Below are 17497 nucleotides of genomic sequence, written 5' to 3'. Positions count from 1 at the left end.
AGTAGGTGAATAAATTCTGATTAAATGAATGAAGGAATGGTCAATTTGGCAAGATTTTTGTCTGATAACACAGTCCCTCCCTTCAGAGTTCCCATCAGACTGTCCAAAGTATTGCACTTCCTCAAGTATTGAGTGAATTAATGAATTAACAAATGAATTTTGTCATAATTTAGAATAATTTGTTGGGGGAGGATTCATTAAAACTCTCAGAAGTTTGAACAGATTCTCTTGTAATTCTCTTGATGAGAAGGCATTCAATGCATTCTATGGTGCCTAAGTAGGAGAGGCTCGTGGTACATCTCCCACAAAGAGACTTTCCAAATGAAAGGCCAGCTCAGGACTTCTGAGCAGCCATTCCCTCCTCCTCAGTCCCCTCAGAGCCCAGGCAGCATCAATGCACACATCCATTCCAATTACGGTGGGTGGGCACCTACCCTGTAGCAGGTCCTGTGCTGGGTCCTAGATTTGCATCTCAGTCCGGTCTTCATGGGGGGCACAATCTGGTGGGCAGGCCTGTGTCGGAGGATGGCTGCTAGGAACAGCTGACATGGGGTCTCTCTTCCTATACTCTCTATGCCACCTCTGCCCACCTGTTCCTCTCAGTCAGACTGCTCTGCTGGAGGGGCGGCAAGGACTCCAGAACCCTCCCCATTATGCACACCAATCCTCAGCCTCCAGGTAATTAAGTCCATGAAGCCCACCTCTGCTCCGAGAAAAAACTGAAACAAAGTGGGATGCCCATGCCATCCCCAGCTCAGGCACATGTGTCTGGCTGCCCACTGGTTCTTTCACTTTCTGTATGTCTATTAAAGCAACTGTTTCTCAGTATTCATACTGACATCACCCTGGAATGTCACAACAGCAGCGATCAGGTCCTTGGCCTGGAAAGAGGGTCCCTGGCTTAGGAAGCCAGGGTCTTGCCCTCTTAAGCCTCCCCTCCAGCCCACCCTTTCACTCCTACTCTATCTCCCAGGCCCCCTGCCTGGGAATCATCACTGATTTCTCCAGATCACAGATTGCAGACTCAGAATTACTCAACTCCTCTGTGCCTCAGTTTCCTCAACTGTAAAATGGGATTAAAAAAAATACTATCTCCTATGCTTGTGGTGAGGGATCAGTGAGGTATGCAGTGCATACAAATGTTGGTTATAATAATAATCACTATTATCATTATTTTATTCAGCCTATTTTTACATTCCCATCTGCTATTTCTGACCTAGGGTTTTGGAAAATCTCCCTACAGTGGTTTTCTCATGTGTCCCTTCCTGTCTCCCCCACGCCAGGGTTAAGGAGAAGCACCCTCCTCTGGGCTCTCTCCTCCTTTTCGTCTCTCTCCCAGGCGCCTCCAGCCACCTGGGAAACGCTCTCTTCAGCCTCCTTTCTCTTTGCTCCTCCCACCCCCTACCCTCCATCTCCCTTCCAGCTGAGGAGGAAAGCGCAGTGTTCACTCATTGACTCCTCTGCCTGTTCCCAACGTCCTGGGCGCCTATCATGGGCTGGCCCCGTCACGGGCCCTGAGGATTCAGCTCTGAAGGAAACCCAACATCCATTTTAATGTTACACAATTGTCAGACCAAAAGGCAGGTGCATCATCGATTCAGTGGAAAATCGTGTTTGGATGAAGCATTGTGTCAGGCGGTGTGTGGGAACATTGGGCACAGAGGTCAGAGGACCTCTTAAGTCCTGAATCAAAGATTTCCTGCATATGAGTATGTTAATATACGTGTGCGCTGCATGCAGAAAAAAGAAATCACACAAAATGCACAAGAAGCTAGTAGCTCTATTTGCCTGAGGGGAGAGGAACTGAGCAGCTGGGAAGACCTTCTTCCTTGTGAACTGTGTGAACTTTGGACTGGGTCAATGTATTTTCAAGATGGACTTAAATAAAATGCATATTAAAAAAAGAAACAGAAAGAGGGATTTATCTGGTGGTCCAGTGGTTAAGACTCTGAGCTTCCCCTGCAGGGGGCATAGGTTCAATCCCGGGTCAGGGAACTAAGATCCTGCACGCCATGTGGTGTGGCCAAAAAAATAAATAGTAATAATAATAAAAGTCTTAGTTGGCATAAGTGCCTCAAGATTTCAAAAAAGAAAGAGAATGGACTGAATCGGTTTGAAGTCCTCATCCCTGAAGCTTTCCAGCTTTGTTTAAAACAGACCTCATCTCCTCAAAGGTGTCTGTATTCCTGAGCTTCCTCTTACCCTCTCTTAATAAACTTACATTTTCCTCAACCATCAACATTATGGTTAATAAAACCTATTTGGCTATTTTATTTTATTGGGTCCTTTTTCTGTCTTCTCGAGATATATTTTACCTCTGGCTGTTCTTTGCAGACACACAGAATTCAGCCACCCTCGGGGTTAGATGCCCACACGTTTCCCCAGGATACAGTCCAGGTGATACATTTTGGAAACAAAAAGGCCTGGCTTCAACCCCAGCGTTGCCACTAACAGCTGCCTAACCCTGCTTAGCCAGCCCCTCCCAGCCTCGCTTTCTCGCCCCTCTGCTGGGGGAGCAGCTCTGCCCGCCTAAGAATGCATGCGGCCCTGAGCATGGTGTCTGCACTCGCAGGACAGCGACTATGAAAACCCAGATGAGCACTCGGACTCAGAGATGTACGTGCTGCCAGCTGAGGAGGCCGGGGACGACAGCTACGAGCCGCCCCCTGCGGAGCAGGAGACACGGACAGTTCACCCCGCCCTGCCCTTCACCAGGGGCGAGTACGTAGGTGAGTCCCTGCCGGACCTTGGGCACTCCGCCTGCAGGGCAGCAGGGAGCGGGTCGGGCCGAGGTTGCAGGGTGGTGGGCAGCTCTCACTCTCACCACCTCCAAGGAGGTCATCTGGTCACTCACAGGTACTGGAGCCCCCTGCTGGAAAGCTTGCCCTTTGGGGAAGGAGGGGGTAACCTTTGCAAACTGGGAATGCTGAAAACAGGCAAAAGATAAAGCGACCACACCCCACGTGGCTCCCAACCCCACCCCACCTCATTTCCTGTAGTCCCCAGAGAAGGCAATCCTGAGATTAGTCGCTGCTTCTCCTCCAGCTTCCTACACTCAAGCTTCCGACATTTCTCTTGAGATGACTGTGCAGGACAAGGAGAGCTGCGAGGATCTGTGTTTGCTAAGGCCCCTCCTTCCTCTCTCACCCCGCCCCCACATCGGCAAGCGAGACGCTCTGAGTCTAGACTCCAGACTCTTAACTGTGGGGAGGGGGGAGCAGTAAAGAGCTCTAGGCCGAGAATGAGGCTCACGAATTAAATGGACGCGTCTTAGGTGTGGTCTCCAGGCCTGAGTGTAGCTTTTAATGCCCCTCCAAGAAGTCTGTGTTCCATTCTAACAAGTGACTAAAGTTCAACAAAGGCGAGGAAGGGCTTGTGTCTGTGGTGCTCACCCTGGCACCCCTGGGAGTGAAGGGGTCCTTGTAGTTAACTGCCTCCTTGTGGGTGCCAGGTCCTGTCCCTTGCTTTGTGCAACGATTCACTTACTGAGCACCTGCTGTGTGCCAGGGCTATGCTCAGCAGCTAGCAAGACAGACTCACTCCCAGACTTTTTACAGTTCACAACTTAGCGCTTTACTTTCACCTTCTTGACGATCACAAAGGAAAAAGGAGATGCTCGGAAGAGGGAATTCACTGGGCCAAGGTTTTATAAAGTGGCAGAACTGGCACGCAAGCTGGGCCACTCAGCCTCCAAAGTCCTAGCTCTTCATCACTCTCCTCCACACACCACCACGCAATTTGTGACCTCCTTCAGTCATCGCAACAACCTCAGGAAGGAAGGAGCTGCATCAGGCCCGTTTTACAGACCAGGAGACAACCATTCAAGCTGGGGGTGGGGAGAGGGGCAGATTAAGCAGCTTATATGGGCTTCCCAGGAGACGTTAGTGGTAAAGAATCTGCCTGCCAATGCACAAGACACAAGGGATAAGTTCGATCCCTGGGTTGGGACGATCCCCTGGAGGAGGAAATGGCAACCCACTCCAGTTTTCTTGCCTGGAGAATCTCATGGACAGAGGAGCCTGGCAGGCTACAGTCAGTCCGTGGGGTTGTAAAGAGTTAGACGTGACTGAGCATGCGCACACACAAGCAGCTCATTCCAGGTCATACTCTTCAGAGCCTGTTTTCTGTGCTTTGCTACTTCTGCTGGGCTTAAATCTTATGTTAAGAAATCTCAGTAAACTCCAGGAGCTGCCAAGAAAGCTATAAAAACTGTCACAGGCACAGCGGAGTAGATGCCTTGGTGCCTTAACACAGCTACACTACCAGAAGGAGGCTCCTGGGAGGCACCCAATGTGAAGTTAACCACACAACTTCAGCGATACAGAAGCATGGGCTGAGAGCTGGACCAGGCCCCAGGACAAGAGCAGAGCAGGACAGGCAGAGGCAGGGGCTGCTGCATTGAGCCAGGGCCAGAGGAGGCAGGGAGCCAGTGTAGGCACCTGCGCTGTTCCAGGATGGGGAACCCACCAGGTTATTCCCATGCTAAGATTTTCTTACAATGGATCAGTCAGAATCTGCGCTCACAGATCAACTGTTGCCTAAGCCCTCCATCACATGACGCAGGTAAGGTTAGTTCTGTTTATTAGGCATTGTCTGCCAGACACGATGTTCCCCTGCCTTTGTTGTTTTCTTCCTAACCCCTACAATAACTCTCTGAAGTGGATAGTTAACCATCTTCATCTTTAAAATGAGGAATGTGAGTCCCAGAGAGGTGACATAAAGAAGAAGAGGCCCAAAGGAGGGCAGCTGGTGGGTGGAGAGCAGGGGACTGAACCCAGGGCCCTCGACTTCAGAGACTGGACTCCTTCCGCAACAGTTGCTGAGGATGGCCCTGGACCAGGGGATTCACAACTCCCCGCCCATTCAAGGAAACCATTGAGGGGAGGAATGTGTAGTTTTTCCAGATGAGTAGTTGCAACCTGCATATACCTTAGAATAACCTGGGGAACTTTTAAAACCTATAATGAAAGGTCCCTCCCCAGAAGTTTTAAACTGCATGTTTGGGGTGGGGTCTTGGCATTTTTTTTTAAAGCTCCTAGGTGGTTCCTAGGGGCTTCCCTTGTAGCTCATATGGTAAAGAGTCTGCCTGCAATGTGGGAGACCCAGGTTGGATTCCTGGGTCAGGAAGATCCCCTGGAGAAGGAAATGGCAATCCACTCCAGTATTCTTGTCTGGAAAAATCCTATGGATGGAGGAGCCTGGCGGGTAGAGTCCATGGAGTTACAAAGAGTCAGACATGGCTTAGCAACTAACACATTCACTGTCACAGGTGGCTCCTATGTGTAAGCAGGATTGAGAATCATCGCACTTAAGGCTTCAGGGAGCAAAGTGAACCTATTGAGGATTACTGCTCCCCTTAGCCCCCGACACTGCCAAGGTCACCATCTACTCTATTTAGCCGCATGCCTGGACTGTCAGCTCTCCTGGGTCTGTGGGTTTCATGGCTCCCTGGGAGGATGCTGTTCTGGTTTTTATAATGTAGGTCAATGGGTTGTTGAAATTGTTGCCTGTCATGCTCTTTAAAGGAATGCCCCAGTCAAGAGCATGTTGGCTACATGGATGCTGGTAGTTTTCTACTTTCTAGAACTCGGTGGCTTCTGCCCAGGAAATGATCCAGAACTCTTTCATCTTATGTTTTGTCGTTCTTGTTGTTCCTCTCAAGACAACCGATCAAGCCAGAGGCAGTCTCCACCCTTCAGCAAGACTCTTCCCAGTAAACCCAACTGGCCTTCGGCAAAAGCGAGACTGGCCACCTCTCTGCCGGCCAACACTTCACTGCATAAACCTCAAGTCCCACCCAAACCCAAAGAGCTCCTTGAGGATGAGGTAAAGTAAATCTGTCCAGGGAAGGCTGCCCAGACCACGGGGAAGGCTGGATGCAGGGGCCAGATCGGGGGAGGGGCAGGACAGTGTAGCCTCAGGTGTGTCTTCCTTCCTCCAGGCTTGGGTCTCTGACCGGCCCTAACCACCTGCCCCGAAACTCTCCATTGTCCTGCTGAAAGGATGTTTTCTCTTAAAATGTCACATATGGCCTTATTTAAGCACTTTCATGTACTAATCAGGTATATGATGTAATATCCAACCTGGATTTGTGCCCCTCTCACTATTTCCTCTTTCTTATCCCTCCGTTTCCTGCAAATCTCTCATTCCTCCTTAAGATACTTCCCCATCTTTATCCTCCCATGCTTCTCTCCCTGTCCTGCCTCATGTCCTTTCCCCCACTTTCTTTTCTCTCTGATCCTCTAAGCTGCAGAGGGGTGCAACAGGATGTATACTGGAGACCCCCTGTCTGTATGGAGACCCTGCACAACCCGTGGAAGAACTGACCCCGCACTTCCTTCGGCATCTCTTGCTTCTCTCTCTCTCCCCAGCCCCAGGTATCCAGGAACCTCCTTTGCCAACTGTCTGGGACCCATTTCTAGGTTTATCTTACCAATGTCCCTTCTGCCAGCACCTAAATTTTCATGTCTTATTCCCTATGAAATTTTTAAAAATGAATGGGTGAACTTATTCAGACTATTGTAAGAATGACTGATAAAGCCTAATACGTTATGGCTCCCAGAAGTACTGCATTTAAAGAAAGTCAAAGACAAGCCCTCAAACTTAGCCTTTAGAACAGTTGTACAAGTGCAATGGGCTTCCGAGGTGGCTCAGTGGTAAAGAATTCGCCTGCCAGTGCAGGAGATGTGGGTTTGATCCCTGGGTCAGGAAGATCCCCTGGAGTGGGAAATGGCAACTCGCTCCCGGATTCTTGCCTGGGAAATCCCATGGACAGAGGAGCCTAGCGGGCTACAGTCCATGAGGTCGCAAAGAGTCGTACATGACTGAGCGACTGAGTACACAAGTGCAACAGGCTAAGAAAGAAAACAACATTAAAGGCAACTCTTAACCATCACCAGACATAATGGTACCGCAGCTTCTTGAAGAAGCAACTGTTTCTAAATGCCTATAGGTGATAAAACCTATAGCTTACAAACATGCTGTGAAATGACCTTCTTTTCCACCTTAGTATAATTTGTAGCCCAACAGGAGACATAAAAGAGAGACTTTTAAAATAAAATAGAGGCAGCATCCAGGCCCAAATTCCCACTTCACACTTACTAGTTGTGTGACTTTAGGTATCAGATGGAGAAGGCAATGGCAACCCACTCCAGTACTCTTGCCTGGAAAATTCCATGGATGGAGGAGCCTGGAAGGCTACAGTCCATGGGGTCGCTGAGGGTTGGACATGACTGAGCGACTTCACTTTCACTTTCATGCATTGGAGAAGGAAATGGCAACTCACTCCAGTATTGTTGCCTGGAGAATCCCAGGGACGGAGGAGCCCAGTGGGCTGCTGTCTATGGGGTCGCACAGAGTTGGACACAACTGAAGTGACTTAGCAGCAGCAGCAGCAGCAGCAGGTATCAGATAACCTCTCTGAGTCTCATCTTTTCATCTCTTCAGGTTCCTTTAAAGATTTAAGAAAGGAATATAAATACTTAACTAAACTCAGTGTCTCACACAAAGAAGCATTCTATGTATTGTATAAATTGGATTCCTTTCTACCATATTCTAGATTCTTTATAAAATCTGCTTTTCTAGTTTCTCCTGAAAACCAAAGGCCTGTCAACACATGGCCAGTCATGGCCTCGAAGCAGCTGAGCCTCATGGCACCCTTCCAACTCAGCTGAGAATCCCCGGCCCGTTTCCATTTGTCATCATCTTCACCACTGATACAAGGCATGGACACGGCCTGACTCTGCACATGCCCAGTTGCTATTCCATGCCTTCTTGTAAGCACTTGAGCTTCTGACCCCCCTCTCCAGGGACAGTTTAAGTCAGGAGGTCAGCAGACTGAGAATGAATTTGGTTTGTCAATCCTCATTCTGTCTGTCAGTCCGAGGGGATGATGCCCTTTCAGGGTGTGAACAGGTGGCAAGGAGAATCTGAGCATGGGACACGGTAGGGAGACCATCTGTTAGGGTCTCACTGTGAATTCTTCCAGCATTCAGAGGGTCTATAGGAAGATACCAACTCAGACACAGAATACAAATGAAGACTGTGAGTTACGTGAGGCTCTCCATTTCTGTGAATAAGTGGAGGTGGACCCCAGTGGGGAGAGGCCGAGTTTTGCTAATAACAGCTTTGTGGCGGTGGCTCAGGCAAGTCTGAACCAGCGGGGGAAAGGGGATGACTGGAGGAGATACATTCTGGAATGAGGAGATGGACAATCAAGATGGGGAAGAGTTAAAAAAGAAATAGAAGACAACATTAAGATCTGGCCAAGACATCAGATAGGAAAGGAAGAAGTCAAATACAAGCACAGATAAAAGTGTGTAGCTCTGCCATACAGGTTACAGGCAAAATGTGGGTTACAGGCTGAGCAGAGAGTTGGGGCGGGGGGTGGAGGAGCAACTGCCCTGTAATGACAGGAGGGTCTAGCACTTGACAAGCACTGTGTATCGGCTGGCGATCTGAGCCCTCTGTGTGTATTATCTCATCACACCCTCAGAGCAACCCTATGAAGTGCATGCTATTATCACCCCCATTACAGAGGAGGAAATGGTACAGATGAGGTGACGAGGGGTTGAAGAACTTGTCCAAGGTCAAAGAGCTATATGCTGGAGCCAGCGTTTGGACCCAGATCATGAGATGCTAGAGCCCAGGTGCTACATGGCCATCCTGGACTACCTCTCCAGCATCCGCTGACAAAAGGCCAGCCCTTCATTCAACACAAATGTTCCAGGGCTTCACTGGTGCCCAGAGCACAGACCCAGGACCTGTCCTTGCAGGGTATCAGTTTTGTGATTTTATTTGACCTTGGACAGATTACTCAACTTTTCTCAAATTCCTCATCCTTTATTTATAAGGATAAATAAATTTTTAAAAATACCTAACTTAATAGGTAGGTATTATTGAAAGAATTCAGTGAAATAATATACGTGAAGCTGTTAAATTTTCACATGAAATGTATTAAGGAAGAAACTCAAGTGGACATTTAATAACTCTTACAAAATCACTCCCTCCCCATATTTATGGTCAATTGATTATTGGCAAAAGTGCCAAGACAATTTAATAGGAAAAATCACTCTTTTAGACAAATAGTTCTAAGATAACTGTATCGGTTCAGTTCAGTTCAGTCGCTCAGTTGTGTCTGACTCTTTGTGACCCCATGAACCGCAGCACACCAGGCCTCCCTGTCCATCACCAGCTCCCGGAGTCCACCCAAACCCATGTCCATTGAGTCAGTGATGCCATCCAACCATCTCATCCTCTGTCATCCCCTTCTCCTCCTGCCCTCAATCTTTCCCAGCATCAGAGTCTTTTCAAATGTGTCAGCTGTTTGCATCAGGTGGCCAAAGTATTGGAATTTCAGCTTCATTAGTCCTTCCAATGAATATTCAGAACTGATTTCCTTTAGGATGGACTGGTTATATCTCCTTGAAGTCCAGGGGACTCTCAAGAGTCTTCTCCAACACCACAGTTCAAAAGCATCAATTCTTTGGCACTCAGATTTCTTTATAGTCCAACTCTCACATTCATACATAACCACTGGAAAAATCACAGCCTTGACTAGATGGACCATTGTTGACAAAGTAATGTCTCAATGCTTTTCAATATGCTGTCTAGGTTGGTCATAACTTTCCTTCCAAGGAGTAAACGTCTTTTAATTTCATGGTTGCAATCACCATCTGCAGTGATTTTGAAGCCCCCCAAAATAAAGTCAGCCACTGTTTTCAAAAGAATGAAATTGAGCTCCTATCTCACATCGTATCTTAAAAAATTAGATAAAAATGGATCATAGGACTGAGTATAAGAGCTATTAATAAAACTATAAAATTCTTGGAAGAAAACATAGGTATAAATCTTTATGATCTTGGAATAGGCAATGGTTTCTTAGATAAAACCAAAGAAAAAATAGATAAAATGTACTTTAAAATGTAAAATTTTGTGCTGTAAATGATGCCACAAAGAAAGTAAAGGACAACCTACAGAATGAGAGAATTTTTTTGCATTATATATCTATAAAAATTTATATCTAGAACATTTAAAGAACTTTAATCATCTAAAGATAAAAACAATAAACAACCAGATTAAAAGTGGACAAAGGGGTGGAATAGATTTTTCTCTGAAGAATATATATAAATGGCCAATAAGCAGACAAAAAGATGCTGATAACCATCAGGGAAATGCAAATCAAAATTACAGTTAGATACCACTTCATACCTACAAGGATGTTTATAATAAAAAAGAAGACAATAACAAGTACTGATGAACATGTGGAGAAATTGGAACCCTTATACATTGCTAGTGGTAATGAAAAATTAGTGCAGCCACTTTGGAAAACAACTGTTATTCAAACTATTAAATATAGAGCTACAATATGATCCAGAAATTCCATCGTTAGGTATATTCCCAAGAAAAATGTCCATCTACACAAAATTTGTACATTAATGTTCATATCATTACTTATAACAGCCCCAAAGTAGAAACAGTAAGTAAAATGGGGTATAATCATACAATGGAATATGATTTGTCCATAAAAGGAAATGAAGTAGTGATACATAGTACAACATGGCTAATCCTTGAAATTACTGTCATAAGAAATCACAAAAGACTGCATATTTTAATAGTGTATGATTCTATTTACATAAAATGTCCCGAATGGGCAGTTCTTAAAGACAGAAAGAAGGTTCATGGTTGACTGGGTCAGGGGAGGGGGCGGTTAGGAGTGACTACTGGGCGCAGGGTTCCTTTTGGCAGTGATGACGATGTTCTAAAGATAACTGTTGTGATGGTTGCACTCTGTGAATATACTACAAGTAACCAAATCACTTTACATCATAACGTTTAATGGTATATGGATTATGAAAAATTTCTTAATATCACTGTTTCTTATCCAGTAAACTGCAAATGTACAGCATTTCTGTATTTCTTTTAGGCTGATTATGTGGTCCCTGTGGAAGATGAAGATGAAAACTATATTCATCCCACAGAAGACAGTTCAGTCCCATCTGAAAAAGGCAAGAGTTTGCAGTTTTAAGCACCTGAAAACTTCTACCAGTTGACTGGGGCATTATTTGCTCACAAGTACCAAAGGGCTCAGACATGATGCTGCTGAGACCTCTCTGCTCCACGGCCACAGCATTTGCCTTCTTTGGTTGAGTGGCTGGTCCATCAGAGAGCACAGTGAGCAACCCATGCTTGTGTTTTTCAACCTTGATTCTTCTTTCTCCATCCTCTTCCATGATTTAATACTGTCTTCTCAAATTATAAAAGCACCTAGGTTCTTCTCTTTAGCTCTTCACTAAGAATAGATTTCTCATAAAATCTAATACTAATGAGGTCATGAGCCACCAGGCTAACCTTACAAATATTGTACCAGGAATAATTTCTGCAGAGGACTGAGAAATGAAAGAATAAAATATGCTCTGTGTTCTAATTCTTTAAAACTTAGTGCTACGTCAGGCCCACAAGAAACATTTCATTTGTAAATCCTTCACGAAGTAACAAATACAGTTACAAATAAATTATCTTTAAAAGCCCATGCCACGTACCCTCAGGATTACTTCGGACATAGTCGCTATGGAGAATATAATTCTGTATAAATGCTGCCTCTTCAAGTAACGCTATTCATCTAATAAACCTGACTCCGAAGTAGCAGTACTCAGGTTTTACGGTGTCATCACGTCACAGCCCTCTCCTTCACGCCCTAAGTATCAACAACAGCGTCTAGGCCCTCCAGGATTCCTGAATTCACCCATAACCACAAAACAACAAGTACAAATGAAATGCGCCCATACCCCCAAACCTACAAAATCCAAGAGAAATGATGTGTGGCAGGGAAGGCAGGGCTATTAATTTGGCCCCTCCGCTTGTTAGTTTAATACATGTTCCTCTGATGAAAAACAAACTCTTTCATCTCTGAGACCCCCAGTTTGGCAAATGAAATTCCAAGCAAGTATTCACTTTTATTATTAACATATTCATTCAAAAAATGTTTCTTTTTTTTCTTCTGAAAAGGCTACTTTTATTTTATTTATTTATTTTTTTAAAAGGCTACTTTTAATGGCTTGTGGGCTTAAGTGTGTCTCCCATTCTTTGCGAATTATCCAGTCTAGACCATTATTTCTACCATGCATTTTTCCATAAGTGCAAATCTCCATCAGTAGACTGTATCTACAATATAGACACATAACCGTAATATATATATGATTGTGTGTTTCAGCTCCTGTCGTAAATAGATCAATCAAGCCGAATAACTCCTCAAAGTCAGCCTCCCCTCCAGGGACAGCTCCAGGTGGGATATACACATGATTTGGTGTTTTTGTTTTTTTATTGTGAAATGATTACATTTGGGGATTTGGCTTTCAATCCACTCTAAATAAGATAAACAACTCAGAAAAAAACATTATGAAACAATCCCTTGTATTTCCAAATGTCTTCATAAGTAGCAACAGAGACTTTTCGCGTTCATCCACTGTGTGGTGGCACCTGTGTGGGGGACCCTCGTCCCCACGTCCCTGTGTCTCCAACAGCCACATCCTGGTCTTCATCTGACCTCTCTGGGCACTTCACTGGTTTCTCCTCCTCTTCCCCTCCCCTGACTGAGGATGCCTGCACGGGTCAGCCTCAGCCCTCTGCTCTTCTGGCAGAATATCGTGCAGGTTAAGAACTTGGGTTCTGAGCCAAGCATTCCAGTGCTCCCCATTCTCAACTGTATCACACTGGGTTTGTACTTCACCTCTCCAAGCATCACATTTTCTCATCAGTAAATGGAGATAACAGCCCAAGCCCTGAGACTGGAGAATTCTGAAAATGTGAGTGGGAAATTCTTAAGTGCCTGGCATACAGTAGGTGCTCAGTAGACCATTATTTTTCACTTCTTTCGGGTGTATCCATTCTCCTGTATTCACTTTGGTGGTCTAAGCTAATAACCCTCTGGTGTCCAAACTTAACCCTCCTTCCTTCCCACCACCACAAGCTCAATGCATCCATCACTCCTACCCTTTGGGCACTCCTATTCCTCTTTACACCTCAGCCTCAGGGCTCCATGTCTCAGCGTGCTTGTGCTCTTTCCGAATCCTATTGCTTTTTTCCTGAATTTGCTCTTCTATGTCGGAGAAGGCAATAGCACCCCACTCCAGTACTCTTGCCTGGAAAATCCCATGGATGGAGGAGCCTGGTAGGCTGCAGTCCATGAGGTCGCAAAGAGTCGGACATGACTGAGCGACTTCATTTTCATGCATTGGAAAAGGCAATGGCAACCCACTCCAGTGTTCTTGCCTGGAGAATCCCAGGGACGGGGGAGCCTGGTGGGCTGCCGTCTATGGGGTTGCACAGAGTCGGACACGACTGAAGCGACTTAGCAGCAGCAGCAGCAGCAGCTCTTCTATATCAGTTGTCACCACCTTAACCAGACTTTCTTTAACACTTCATACCTTCTGTCTTAACAGAGTCCTTGCCTCTAGGCTCTTTCCTCAGTCACTGAGATGAGCTTCTGACCCTTCCAAATGTTGCTAGCTTCATCCCATTACACAGTTTGTACCATGCCATCCCTACCCAAACCATGAACTCTCAGTGGTTCCTAAGTGTCTCCTGTTGCTGCTGTTTAGTCACTCAGTCATGTCCAGCTCTTTTTGCGACCTCATGAACTGTAGCCCACCGGACTCCTCTGGTCATGGAATTTTCCAGGCAAGAATACTGGACTGGGTTGTCATTTCCTTCTCCAAGGGACCTTCTTCTGTAGGGCCTGGCAACTCCCAGATTGAGACCCACAGCACCGAGTAATGCCCATCAGTTCAGTTCAGTTCAGTTCAGTTCAGTCTCTCAGTGGTGTCCGACTCTGTGACCCCATGAATTGCAGCACGCCAGGCCTCCCTGTCCATCACCATCTTCCGGAGTTCACTCCAACTCACATCCATTGAGTCGGTGATGCCATCCAGCCATCTCATCCTCTGTCGTCCCCTTTTCCTCTTGCCCCCAATCCCTCCCAGCATCAGAGTCTTTTCCAATGAGTCAGCTCTTCGCATGAGGTCGCCAAAGTACTGGAGTTTCAGCTTTAGCATCATTCCTTCCAAAGAACACCCAGGGCTCATCTCCTTCAGAATGGACTGGTTGGATCTCCTTGCAGTCCAAGGGACTCTCAAGAGTCTTCTCCAACACCACAGCTCAAAAGTGTCCCCTCACCCTATCACAGCACAGAGAGATGTAAGAGCCTGCTCCACAGCTCTCCTCCTCATCCTCTCCCCAACTGGGTACCCAACACACACACACACACACACACACACACACACACACACTCCCTTCTCTCCCAGACCTGAAGGCTCAACACAGAGATTGGGAGACTGACCTCTGCTTTCAGTGACATGGTCCTTGAGAGAAAATGAAAGAAGAGTATTTTTAGTATGTTTTTCTAGACTCATTTCCTGTGCAATTGCTCACCCTCTTCACAAGTTCTTACTTCTCCTCACCCTCAGAACCCGCAAGCTCTTTATACTGGCAGCGTAGTGGTCAGAGTCATCTTATCCAGCTCATCTTCATTCCTGGAAACAAATGTCAACACACCAACCTAAAACATCATGGAGAGGTTGCTTTCTTCCCAACTGAAATAGAGACTCCTGACCTGTGATAACTCAGGAGAAGCGCTGTCATTACTGGAATAGAAAATGTTTCATTGAAACAGATAAATGAAGGTTTAAGCACTCCTTTAGAACAACAGTTTAATTCTCTCTGGCGCTTACATCTTAAAATGCTCTTCTTGTCTTACATGGACGTTTTCTTCCTAAAACACACCTGATACTCCAATCAGCCTGTTTTTCATGGGTCCTGCCTTCTGGCATTTGTTTGTGTTCTCACTTTTATGACACCAAATTCTACACATCCTTCAAAGTCCAGCTTGAAGTCTCCCCTCCTGGAAACCCCCTATGTTTTTTTATCCCTCAGAGAGCTTTTCTTTGCCATAAGTCTCATCCCACTTATACTCAGCCTGCAACTATTCTCCAATTTCTCTGGGTCTCAGTCTAATCTCCCTAAGTATGTTGCAAGCTCCTTGAAGACACTGCCTTAGTATTGCTGACACAGGAGGCCTTTCCTGATACCACAGTGGGCTAGATCCCCTCGGTGTGCACGCCTATTGTACCCTGCAATTCCCGTTTATCCCCTATCCTTCCTGAGATCTCTGTCTTTCCTGTGAGACTCTCAGGTCCATGCCTTGCTCATACTTGTGTTTCTAGGGCCTAGACAGGTCCTGGCTCAGAGCAGGTGCTGAAATGGTAGGTGGGTCAGTTGATTGAGAGCAATTGAGCCCCCCAACTCTGACTGTCTTTAAGGAATTATATGGCCCCATTATGAAGGCATTAGCCCACTAGATTTCCTATTCATTAGTTTTACATTAATCTAATGTAGCTAAATTTTATCACTAGAGGCATCAGATGCAGAAACCAAACTTAACAAGAAAATAATTTCTTGGTTAAATGACTGTTGGATATAGACAGAAGAAAGTTCAGGAGGAAGAAGGAAGTGAGTTACCTTAAGGAACAAACCTGAACATTTAGAGGGAGTTTCTGAGTATGCAAACAGTATAGTTTTCAGAGATGATTTTTGTAAAATGAATAATCAGACTCCTGGCCTATGTCTTTGAATAATTGAACCATTGTCCTTTAAAGGCTTCAGAAAGTGCCCTCTAGGCATCATGACAGTGCTAAGTTTTCAGGTGTCCCTATCAAAATACCCCACCGTGACACTTAAAAGTGAAAGTTGCTCAGTTGTGTCTGGGACTATATAGTCCATGGAATTCTCTAGGCCAGAATACTAAATGGGTAGCCTTTCCCTTATCCAGGGGATCTTCCCAACCCAGGGATCGAACCCAAGTCTCCCATACTGCAGAATCCTGGAGTGGGTAGCCTATCCCTTCTCCAGTGCATCTTCCCGATCGAGTAATTGAACTGGAGTCTCCTGCATTGCAAGCGGATTCTTTACCAACTGAGCTATAAGGGAAGCTTGACGCTTGTTTCTGGTTAATGTTGCTCTTGGCTCTTTGATGGCTAGTAAGGTGCTGGCTAAGGATCACACACTGGATTAGGCGCAAAGACAGGCTTTCTCTCTCAGTGTTCCATCCTGGGAAGCACAGTAGTGGGACTTAGCCCAGACTCCAAAGCCAGACGGTCCAAGCCTTGGCTCTGACACTCACTAGGTACTAGCCTTCAAGCAAGCTACGTGATCCCCCTGTCTGTTTCCCCTACTGAAAAAATGAAGGAGAAAATGGCACCTATGCCTCAGGATATTGTGAGCATTAAATGAGTAAAAAGATATGAGTCATACATAAAATACAAGCTCTTTGTGATTTATTATTATTATTATTGTCCAGAATCACTTGTTCAACCTGCCTTAATTCAAGACCAGTCTGATAGAGCAGCCTGTGCACATCTCAGGGAAGTGTTCCTTTCTTTCCATATAAAGTTTTACTCTAAATCACATTTTTCCAGCCTCAGCACAGTTGGTGCTTGGGCCTAGGTGATTCTTGTGGGGGCTGTGCTGTGCATTGCAGGCTGTTCAGCAGCATCTCTAGCCCCTGCCCACTAGATGCCAGTATACCCCCTTCTTCAACAGTGATTGGTAAAGATGTCTCCAGTCACTGCCTGGAGGAGGGAGACAAAATCACTCCCCGTTCAGAACCACTGGTCTAAACAAACTGAAGGACAGTCGCCCATTGTGATTGGAGAAGGCAGTGGCACCCCCACTCCAGTACTCTTGCCTGGAAAATATCACGGATGGAGGAGCCTGGTGGGCTGCAGTCCATGGGGTCACTAAGAGTCGGACACGACCGAGCAACTTCACTTTTCACTTTCATGCATTGGAGAAGGAAATGGCAACTCACTCCAGTGTTCTTGCCTGGAGAATCCCAGGGACGGGGGAGCCTGGTGGGCTGCCGTCTATGGGGTCACACAGAGTCGGACATGACTGAAGCGACTTAGCAGCAGCAGCAGCAGCAGCAGCAGCAGTGCATTTAGAAGGTGGTTCAAGCTCTGGTTGATTCTGTACTTTTGTCAGAAGATGGTACTCAAGGCATGTATTTCTGAGCATCCTCTAAGAAAACTGTATTTTAAAATATTCTTATTTCTTTATTTCCTAAATGGGGGGCGGGCAGTGAGCAGAGTTTTGGAATTTACAATTCCTTGCTAGTGTGCAAGGTGAATTTTACCTGTAGCCCAAATTGTTCTGAAGTTGTTAAATACAATGTCTTTATGTATTTTGTCAGAATTCAAGCAGTGCATGAGAGTATAGGATGCTTCAGCTAGTGTGCAAGCCCCACTAACAATATATATAGGGTGTCTATAACAGCTAAAAGAGATTAAATCCCAAAGGCTTACAATGTCAACACTGGATTATTAAGAATAGGGAAATCTAGCAACATCATATGTAAAACAGAATAAAGGATGATTCATAAAATACATGTTAAGTTTGGTTCAGTTCAGTTGCTCAGTTCAGTTCAGTTTAGTTCAGTCGCTCAGTC

General features: G+C 45.8%; 1 protein-coding gene across 1 annotated transcript in view; it reads left to right on the top strand.

Annotated features, from left to right (window-relative positions):
• BLNK (B cell linker) overlaps window positions 1-17497 on the top strand; it is a 78216-nt gene that overhangs the window by 39619 nt on the left and 21100 nt on the right. The window contains exons 5-8 of the mRNA XM_068961542.1: window positions 2573-2729; window positions 5663-5826; window positions 10925-11006; window positions 12212-12283. Coding sequence (XP_068817643.1) covers window positions 2573-2729; window positions 5663-5826; window positions 10925-11006; window positions 12212-12283 — 475 coding nt within the window. The remainder of the gene's footprint in view (window positions 1-2572; window positions 2730-5662; window positions 5827-10924; window positions 11007-12211; window positions 12284-17497) is intronic.

Source organism: Capricornis sumatraensis, chromosome 23 (assembly GCF_032405125.1).
Source record: "Capricornis sumatraensis isolate serow.1 chromosome 23, serow.2, whole genome shotgun sequence".
NCBI classification, from domain to species: Eukaryota; Metazoa; Chordata; class Mammalia; order Artiodactyla; family Bovidae; genus Capricornis; species Capricornis sumatraensis.
Note: the sequence above shows the minus strand (reverse complement) of the source record. Positions and strands in the feature narration are given on the sequence as shown.